Genomic DNA, 11,070 nt, shown 5'->3' with positions numbered 1-11,070 from the left:
ATCATTGGCATGTTCTGAGTTGGCATGCCACGAACCATTTGATCACTGCCAAGGTTTTTGTTTGTCTTGCTACAATCATCTCTCAAATTAGTGGTACGAACATAATAATGACGAATTGAAGGATGACAGACTGTACAACACAGTCCCCGTTCATTCAATTCAACAGTAGATGTTTGCACTTACCTCCACAATATTTTAGCTCCTCAAAAGTGTGCAAAGAGGCCTTTGTAGGACAGGAGAAAGAGTAAAAGTCTGTTACGAAAATGGTTAGCATTAACAGTGTTCTCAAACATTTTATTATAAGTATTTTATAGAGTACAAAGTTTATAAAAGAAATATATTTCCCATAAAAACTGCATGAAAAATGTATGTAAAAGGAACAGAGTATTCCATCTACCCACTGCCAAAGTAATAATACATCCAAGTTTACAATGTGTTGAGTAGTACACACAACTTGAGAAAACTGCGTGAAATGCATAAAGTGATAAGCACAAATTAACTAAGAAACAAAATGACACCAATTTGTAAGTGAGTGTGTTCTCCTGTATAGAAATTGGAAACAGGAAGGTGTATTCAAAGTGAAGGGGAAATGACATAAATTCAAGTTAGGAGCAACGAAAAATGTCAGGGTTCTATTGTACTGAGTAACAAAGTAGGAAGTACAACTGGACAATAGTTTGAATGTATGACTCTTGTTGCCAGGAATGGAAAATATGTACTTAACTCACAGTTTGTTACAAATGGTATACTACAAGAACATTACAATTATTTCATTGTAGCAGAGCAGGAAAGAAAAGGCATTGGTGGAAATCTATTCACTGGAATGAGTCAACCACCAATAAAAACCTAAAACTAACTCTGGACAGATAAAAAGATGAAATTGAAATAAGGACGTTTCTTCTATGTGGTGGGCCTGCAAGATTTTTATACTCCCTTAAAATAGAAATTATTCACTGGAGAGTGGATGTAGAAGCAGCTCATTCAGGTGTTCATATTATTCTTACTGGCCTTTTTTAATAATAGATTTTTTTAAATTTGTGGGTTATGCACTTTTCCTTCTCTCTCTCTCTCTCTCTCACTCTCTCTCTCTCGCCCCCCCTCCACACACACACACACACACACACACACACACACACACACACACACACACACACACACACACACACAGAGAGTAAGTGCACTTTTCCCCTTGCTGGCAGTACATGATAAAGGAAGCACAAAAAACAGTTCCACTGATTCTGACAAAGCAATTTCAGACCAAATACTTCCTGAATTCACTCAAAATACCATTTTCACAGACCTTTATTCATACATTATTACTGTGTACATGTAACACGCCCTTCTCAACAGTCTTTTTAGGTAATTAAATCCCACACATAAAATTTAAAAGTCAGCATTCGTGATGCACAAGTGGGATATTGTGATGCAAGTGAATCTCCAGTCACAACTCTTAATGATTTAACATAACATTCTCACAAACAGTAAATTATCTTGCAGTTAATAGAGCAACTCAACATCTGCCAGTGCGACCTTCATCTTGCTCAACACTAGTAAGACTCCTGTGATCGACATTTAAAACAATTTTATAGGTCAATTTGAAATAAAGTGCACAATTTTGCTGTTGCTTTTTCTTATTCTTCTTGCTTCCTCTCCTTTTAATTCTACATTGACATCAGACTTTAAATCTACAGGCACAGGATGTGCCGTGCCACCGTTTTTCCCTTTATGGGACAAATGCCCAAATGAAACCACAAATATAAGCTCTGCAAGACATATCAGCTACAGTGCATCGTCACATCACTGCATTTCAGAATATACACTACATTTTAAAGTGGTTAACAAACATCTGTTGCCACATTACTACACATAATATCATAAAAATCTATAAAATCCATTAACAGAGCATAAATCTAAACAGGAAATCCTTTGGGGAAAACATTGCTAGCTGACCCATCCACCAGTATGTTACCCTTTATGTGGTGAAAACTATTATTATTGGTAACTAAGGGTGTCACACGCCGAGCACAGAAATATAGGGAATCCCTGCGTGCAACTGTACAGCTTAAAACAAATATCACCGGGCCAGTAAGGGGGTGCCGGTTCGAGTCTCACCCGTGTAGCCTGTGGCAGATCTCTCCAGCTGCTCGCAATGGAACCCTGGTCACTGCTGCCACATCCTGCCCATCCACCACTTTGTGCTCACATCAGTCTGCCAGAATCATTCGACACAAAAATACCCAATTGAGTGGCAATCGACATTTAAACCTATACATGCATGAAATTTCCTGTAAGGAAGAAATAATGCTGCCAATACTGTACCAAATTCTAAACTGACGAGATTTACTCTCTTCCCACTTGCACTCAGTCTCACTGTACTCGTACAAATTCCAATTTTCTACATTTCTAAAAAAAATCTCACTGAAATGTTTCTTCCATTTTTGCACACCTCTAGTGTATTCTCACTTGCTGTGTTGTGTTCATTTTTGCTTTCTTTCACACCAAAATCCTATTTCCTAGTCCCCTGACAGTCTGCACAATATTTAAGAGGAAGGAAATTACAAGAAATTCAAATACTAATTGAGGCATCTCGTGGATTTCACTACCTCAATATTATTTTCATTCAGAATTTAAAATAATTTTCTAATATCATACACTTTAAAGCCGTTTCTATTTATACTGGAGGTGAAGACAATAGAAGTATCAGAAACCTTGGAAACCATCCCAGAGGGGGCAAATAATGAAATAAACAAGAGCTAGTAACATAATAAAAGAAAAATATTTGCATCACAAATTATTTATTCTGATGGGTATAGAAATAAATCATCTAGCTTTTACATGAAGTGACTTCACTGTAACCTAGCATACTTTAGAGAACAAAAAATTTCCCAAAAATATTGAAATATGCAGCAATCAACTCGTACTCTCAAGGGGATAAAAAATTTGCCCGGCATGCGCTTTTGAGGGCAGACTGAGGGATCAAACCGCTACCGGCCTGCTGACAATTTCCAACCCAGTCAGAAACCTCCCCCACCCTATTCATCTGACCGGCGGCTTTGCCACGCCGGCGCCTCCATCGCCCCATTCCTGGTATGCACGCCAGGTGCGGGGGCAGATACAGTCGTCCGGTATTGCCCGGCATGCCGCTGCGGCATTCGCCGCTGTGGCGTTCGACGCTCGTTGTACCTGCGGAAGAAGCTCTTGCCATACTCGAAGCTCGAGATCATGATTGCACATGCTGGTGCCACCTTGACGAGGCGCGGCGTGAGTCCTGCGAACAGGCCACGCATGCCGTGCTGCGAGTAGATGCGACGCAGAACTTCCGCCATTGAGCTACCTCGCTTCGGGGGATCTGAAACAAGTACGATGGACCTGTGCTGAGCGAAAGGAGTCATAGAGAATGGCATTAAACTTTGCTATACTAAGCTCAGTTAAAGGGAGCACATTCTGCGGGTCGTAAGAACTCCCTTCCCTATTAGAAATTCATTATATTTATTAATTACAGCTGGCCTCAGTTTCTTAATTTACTCATATACAGGGCAATCGAAAAGGATGCGCACAAGATGAAGGAGCTAACAGAAGAGTCAAAATACGACAACTGTGGAATATGAACTTCTGGTGTTGGAAGTAAAGTGCAAGCTTGGAAATATAAGATAAAAGGATAACCAATGCACCTGTGCCTTAAGAATAGCAAAGCAATGCACAGTTCACTCAGCAATGTAGTGCATTACAGAAGGTGTTGTAATGACTACATTAAATACAAGCATAATATCTTCGCAGAAATTTCTGTTGCACTCTATTCAGTACATTGAGCACCAAGCGATCTCATCAGATGGTGCAGATATGCTGGCAAGAAATGTTTCTACATTAGGAACAGATGTCACATACATAAGGCTTTTGATATGACTCAAAAAAGTACATTATTATTTATGCAAGAACAAGAAAGAAGCATCAGATCAGGGCAGGACGTTGGCCAGGCAACATGCAACTGGTTCTCCTTTTCCAATCCAATACCAGACACAAGTGGTACTGAGTATGCTACATACTTCCACAGAAGTGAGGGCGGGTATTCTGTCTAGTTGCATGCCCATCTCATGACACATGTTAAGTGGTTCATCCTCAAACAGTTTGGGATGTGCGCATGTGTGCATGCTCATGTATTTTTGCAGTTTCACACTGACTTAAGTAGCTCTGAAATGCCGGGAGGAATGTGTCAATCAAACTTGATACAAATATGGCCTGTCTTCCAGAACAACAAAAAATTACTGGGGGTGGAGGTTGGATGATAGGTGCTCCTTCTACCACTAGCAATCGTAGTGAAGAACTAAGGAGGTGGTGAAGTGCTAAAAATATTGGAAGTGACAAACAGTATCATCAGATCTATAGTTATGGTGTTACTAGGCCGACCAATGCCAGCTTCGATGGTATTTTGTCCCAGGAGATTTGCTGAGGACAGGGGATTAGGTGGAAGGGGGCAACATTAACAGCTGTCGAAAACGTTAGTGTCTTATTGACAGTATTCACCGGTACTACACTGAACGATGATGCTACTGGAGACAACTGACCCATAGGTGGTGGTGGAAATGGACAGATGTGTCCATTACAAGTGTGGAATGTGTGGAGCAATGTCAACAAAATTTGGTGCACATATCACACATTAGCTGAAAGAGGACAGTGCAGGCTGCCTGGCACCTCCAAGGCAAGCGGTCGGATTGGGAGTGGGGGTGGCACGGTGGTAACATGAGAAACAACTGAAAATGACAGACAGCACTGTCTTATCTCTAGGCTTTAGGAGTTATCGGGTTTCTACTGACAGCCTCCGTGACATTTCACTACTACTGAAGGGGCAGGTATGGGAATGGAGAGAGAAACAAAAAGGAATAACCAGGTAATAGTTACCATTCTGTATTTGGAGCACTTTCGGGTTCAAAGCTTTCTGAAATAAATCAATTCAGAAATTCTGCATTATTGAGTTCTTGTCAAAAATAACTTTCTTCTCTAATTTCTGTAAACAGTATAAACAGATATTTACAGAATCAATGTTTTTAGAACACAAAAACGTTTTGCCATATTGATGTATTGCAACTGAAAGGGCACACTAGTATCTTGAAAGTTTTATGCCAAAATTATATGAACATTTGAGAAAAGATGCATACACTGCTCCCTGTGAGCTCGTCACATTAAATCCCTAAAAAACTTTGAGCTGCCTTCATCAGGAAAGTAACGGACCGAAAGAGCTGACAGCTGCACCTATGTATTTAATGTAACAAGCTAACCCGAAAACAATTTTTCCACACACACACACACACACACACACACACACACACACACACACACTGGAAGGGGTCTGTAGGCCCTTACTATAACTTTGCACTCGGCACAGGTCAATACGGTGAACAATCGATTGTGACGTGTTGAGAGAGTGAGTGTCGTGATGCGCCAGAGTGGTTGGCAGGAATGGTGTGTGTGTGTGTGTGTGTGTGTGTGTGTGTGGGGAGGCCATTATTGAAATACAGGGTGTCACCGTCGCTGTGGTTAGACACCTAAATAATAAATTAATACCGGGAAAGTGATCAGTGACGTTACTAGTGCCAATATTTGGCTTTGCGTCTACCGTGCCGGCCTAACCTTGGATTGCAGTGTTGGATGCAGTGATGGATTAGCTTGTGACGATAATGGAAAATGAAGAAAGCCTGTGCTGAGATTAGCCGTAATTAGATATATATGACGAAGGCAGTGACTATCTCCTTTTTGTGTTTTGAGCAGAATATAAGTTCGTAATTAGTAAAACTGTGTTGATGTTTCTTATTACCATACATTAGGTTCACGGTCATGTTAATAATAAATATTGGGCTGCTATTCGATCAGATCAGGTCAGGATAAAAACGGAGGTGTTACAACACACACACACACACACACACACACACACACACACACACAAATTAAAAGGGAGGGAGGGGGGGAGAGGGGGGAGAGGGGGGAGAGGGGGGAGAGGGGGGAGAGGGGGGAGAGGGGGGAGAGGGGGGAGAGGGGGGAGAGGGGGGAGAGGGGGGAGAGGGGGGAGAGGGGGGAGAGGGGGGAGAGGGGGGAGAGGGGGGAGAGGGGGGAGAGGGGGGAGAGGGGGGAGAGGGGGGAGAGGGGGGAGAGGGGGGAGAGGGGGGAGAGGGGGGAGAGGGGGGAGAGGGGGGAGAGGGGGGAGAGGGGGGAGAGGGGGGAGAGGGGGGAGAGGGGGGAGAGGGGGGAGAGGGAGAGAGAGAGAGAGAGAGAGAGAGAGAGAGAGAGAGAGAGAGAGAATAAAAAAATAAGAACACGTAAGTAGCAAGTCCTGTTTCTGTACACCACATTAACATCTGGCTATCATTCATTTCACATATTTAAATCACATTTACACCACTTCACTTCACACCATAAGTATCATATCCAAATTAAGAGGCCAGCTACTTTATTGCAGAATAGGGATAGGGAGCTGCTACTCCTTCAATTGCTTTGAGTAGCAATGATTTTTCTCCTACTGTTAGCTTAATATTTACATGGGCACAATGATATCTGTTATTATTTAACACCAGAAAAAGTAAAGTTATATAGTAATATCCGCTGGAAGACCCAGAAACGTAGCTTCAGCTGCTTAATCGGAAAAGGGCCTTTGTTCCTCTACGCACAGCGGACCTTTCCCAAGCATCGTACAAGAGTCGTCTCTTAACTGTGTCTGCTGTGTGCGAGTGACTGAAGGTAGGATGCATTTAGTGTAGCACCACATTTGTGTTTTATGGCTACGAGAGAGAGGAGAGGTTCAAAACACCGTGCTGACATGAGGCCTCTCATCTCGAATATCACCGATGGGGCCTCCGAGCTAAACGACTCCATGCGACGGACAAACCGCCGTTGAGAGCGTCACGTGCCCTCACTTTGTGTGACATTGTGGAACACTTGGGATTTAATCCACAACAAGGGAGCAAAGTTTGCCAAACAGGAACTATACACCACCAGCACTAGCAGAGCCTTTAGTAAAAACTGGGGTGTAAACCCCAGGAGCACACACTGGATGTGTGTCTCCATTACATAAACTATAATAATTTACGGGGCTACAGTACAGTGGAATGAAGTGGCTGCTAAGGAGCTCAGAAAGGTGCAGAGATTAGCCTGTCTAACCATAACACATACAGTTACAATATCCAGAATGCAGTAAATACAGGAACGATACAGGAAATGCAGGCCAACTATACAACAGTTTTCAGCTGCTTCAACAAACCTTTCGACATAAAGCTGCTGGCAGGAAGCAGTGAAAAAATAAACAACAATACTGCTGGGGTACATGAGGTGCAGCCTAGACCAGAGGGCACGATCTCACTTTGCAGTATTTTGGGCAAATATATTTGCACTCAGAGTGCACAGAGAAGAGAATCGACAAAGGTGCTATACGAGTCGTGATCTCTACATTTGTTAAAACATACGAGTAGTTCCGAAAACTTCATCGGGCCCTGTGACGAGATCTAAGGTCGTCACAGTATGCGACAAACCTCCGGTGAGGTTAGGAGAAAGCGGCAAGGTAAGCCTGCACTGGTAGCTGTTCACTCAGGAACTGGTGGTAATGAACAAGCAGATAGGTTTCCGACACAAAGCAACTGGAAGCCAAATGACATAAAATATTTGGATCACTAATTCCTCAAGAGAGTGTGCCTCAGAAAGAACCAGTAAGATTCACCTACTACTCTTCAAGATTACTGCCTGGCTTTACTAGAATGGCAAGGAGAGATAACCCAAAATAAACTTAGTTTCAGTTAGGGTAACAGGGAGCTAGGCCCACTGCTGTTTTGTCTCCCTGATTAAATAACTTCCTCCTGAACTAACAGAACACCGGCAGTTGCTCCACCACAGGATTCCAACCCACTACTTCCAAGTATAGCCCTGCCTTGCAGGTGTACCTTAGTGACCTCGGCTAAGAAGGTGGGGAATGACAACTCCGATCAGTATACGGGTCGGTCAAAAATAAGGAAACACAGTGAGAAATGTGTGCTCAAATGTAAATGCAGATGCTAGTCAAAACTGCAAGTAGTGCTGTCATATTTGACCACCTGTACAACGTTCTCAACATTTTGCATTCCGTGTAGTGTGATAGTATCGTGTCGAAGCCAAGTGAAATCGAATGTGGGCAAATTGTTGGTGATCGTACCTTGGGCAGTTCTGTAACCGAGCCAGTCAAAGTGTTTGATGTTTCAAGAGGTACTGTATTAAAGATCTATACCGAGTACAGGGAAAGCAGGAAAACATCATCCACTAAGTCACAATGCGTTCGAAAGCACTTGTTGCGTGACTGTGATGGAAGAGGCCTGTAACAAAAAATAAAAGGATGACAGTTTCAAAAGTCACTGCGGAACTGGAAGTCTGACTTGCAAGTCCTGCCTGCACCATAACACGAATGGAGCTCCATAACCAGGGAATTGCAGGGCAAGCTGGAATTCCAAAACCATCAAGGTGATGCAAAAGCCCGTAACAGGAAATGTGGTGTCAGAGCAATAAAATCTGAATTATGGAGCAATTGAAGAAAGTAAGTTGGTCAGTGAGTCTCATCTGATACTATTTCCAACTTCTGTCTGACATTACGTGCCGAGAGTGAAACATGACAGAGTGGATCGGTGACGATTTGCGCAGCAATTCTGTGATACAAGACAGTCAATGCCTTCACAGAATAATGTTCGTGCTCGCCTTCAGAACCCCGACTGTACCCAGCCGTGCACCCCTTCGTGGACTGGTTAACAAGTTGCTGTGGTCGTTTCGACTACGCTGCAGAAGTTTCACTGGGAAGCCCTTACGCAGCATCCATACAATCCCATTTTCTTCCCATATTTTTGGAACCCTGAAAAAAGACATTTGTAGCCATCAATGTGCTTTGGAAGAAAGGATGCACCACACTCGGCTACAATTGTGGTTATGTAGGCAATCGCAAAAATTTCCCACGACGGCACTAACTGTCTTGTCTCACAGTAGCTGTATAAAAACACAGAAAAGGGTTTCTCTCTATCACGACCAGCCAATACATTTTAAGTACAAAATCTTAGCTAACTCTCTTTTGTCAAAAAATGGACAGGTGAGGTTTCTCAATATTCCCATTTAGTTCTGATGATTACTTCTGAAATAATAAACAGTTTACTTACTGTTTTCTTCCCGGCTCATTTTCTTTCGACAGCCCTTATACTTCTCGGTTCTCATTTCCCGATCTAATCCCTCACCATCTACCCAATTTTATTCAACTACAGTCCATTACCCTTGCTTTACTTTTGTTGATGATCACTTTATAATCTCTTCACAATACACTATCCACTCTATTCAACTGCTCTCTAAAGACATTTGCCATCTCTGGCAGAATTACAATGTCATCATCATATTTCAAAGTTTTATTTCTTCTAACTGAACTTTAACTGCCTTTCCAAATTTCTTGTGTTCCCTTTATTGCTCAATCGACATATAAATTGAATAGCATTGGGTGAAACCTAAACGCCTGTTCCAGTCCCTTCTTAACAACTGATCCCCTTTCGTATCATTCGATTCTTATGACTGCAGTTTGGTTTCTGCACAGTTAGAGATGATCTTACACTCAGTGTTTAATCCTTGCTACCTTCAGAATTTCAGAGAGTAGTTGTGAACGAGTCGTGGGAGTCACTAAGAGTGAGTACTTAGAACTGCAATGTTGCACAATGTGTGCACACAGAAGGGTAGCTCAACGTGAGCAGAGATGTTACGAGGCAGGAAACTACGTGACCAGCTGTAAAGAAGCTCGTGGGAGGAGCAAATATCTGGAGAACAGTGCAGCATCATGTGGGAGGAGCATAATGCATGCCTTTATAAGCGCTTCTCCCAGTCCTGCTACAGATTCTGCACTCAGTCTGCCTCAGGTGACAGACCAGCGTTACTCTCGCCCCTTGGTGGGTCTCTGTTTCTTGTGGCACTTACAATTGAGAACACAGTCAGTGTGTTAGCACCACATTTAAGAGTAGTTTCCATTTCTCATCCTTCTGCCACCAAATTGCCCTACCTGCAAATATTCCAACTTCTATTCTCAGACACCAGATATTCTAGTCAATAATGTTTGCCTTTCTTCAAGCTATCGAGATATCTGGGGTCACCCAAGGAGGTCCTGGGCCCTCTGCAATTCTGGACCTATAAAAATGGTTTAGGAGACAATACAAGCAGGCTTCTCAAACTGTCTGCCGACGATGCTGTCGTTTACTGAACAGTAAAGTCATCAGAAGATCAAAACCGACCGCAGTATTATTTAGACATGACGTGCGCACAGCGTAAACCCTGGTAACTGATGATAAACAATAAAACATAAGGTCCTTCACAAGAGTACTAGGGGAAAAAAAAGTATTAACATTCAGTTCCATGATAAACCTCACAAATTTAAAGTTAGTTGATTCAGCTAAATACCTAGGTCCTTGAACATATTCCCACTTCAAATATAATAAATTTTCTTGTGACTGTGAAGCTTATGTCCAAGAATCAGCACAGTTCTAGAAAGCATCACTTAAGCACAACTCAGCTTGCCATTTTCTCTCAACACTGCAAACTATGGATGAAGGGCAACAGGCAGATTCCAAATTTCTACATTTCTGGAAAGCATTGGACACACTGCCCCACTACAGGCTGTTAACCAAGGTACCAGCACATAGAGCAATTATGCAAATTGCTCAAAGACTTTTTAAGTAGGAGAACCCAGTATATTGTCCTCAATGGCAAATGTTCATCAGAGACAAAGGCATTATCAGGAGTGCCCCTGAAAGTGACGGACCACTAGCATTTTCTGCATACATAAATGATTTGGTGGACTGGAAGGGCAACAATCTGTTGCTGTTTGCTGACGATGCTTTGGCATATGGGAAGGTGTCAGAGTTGAGTGACATCAGGAGGGTACAAAATTACTTAAACAAAATTTCTAGCTGGTGTGATGAAAGATAGCTGGCTCAGAATGTTCAAAAATATAAATTAATGCAGATAAATAGGAAAACAAACCCACAATATTTTGATAGAGCATTTGTGGTGTCCTGCCTGACACAGACATGTTATTTAAATATCTGA

The 11,070-nt window shown here is 42.4% G+C and overlaps 1 protein-coding gene across 2 annotated transcripts in view; it reads right to left on the bottom strand.

The window, feature by feature from the left end:
* Nucleotides 1–273: 273 nt before the first annotated feature.
* LOC126293329 (probable mitochondrial glutathione transporter SLC25A40) overlaps nucleotides 274–11,070 on the bottom strand; it is a 79,684-nt gene continuing 68,887 nt past the window's right edge. For both annotated transcript variants that reach the window (XM_049986517.1, XM_049986515.1), the window contains one exon: nucleotides 274–3,349. In XM_049986517.1, the coding sequence (XP_049842474.1) occupies nucleotides 3,033–3,349 (317 nt within the window). In that variant the 3' untranslated portion in view covers nucleotides 274–3,032. The remainder of the gene's footprint in view (nucleotides 3,350–11,070) is intronic.

Source organism: Schistocerca gregaria, chromosome 10 (genome assembly GCF_023897955.1).
Source record: "Schistocerca gregaria isolate iqSchGreg1 chromosome 10, iqSchGreg1.2, whole genome shotgun sequence".
NCBI classification, from domain to species: domain Eukaryota; kingdom Metazoa; phylum Arthropoda; class Insecta; order Orthoptera; family Acrididae; genus Schistocerca; species Schistocerca gregaria.
Note: the sequence above shows the minus strand (reverse complement) of the source record. Positions and strands in the feature narration are given on the sequence as shown.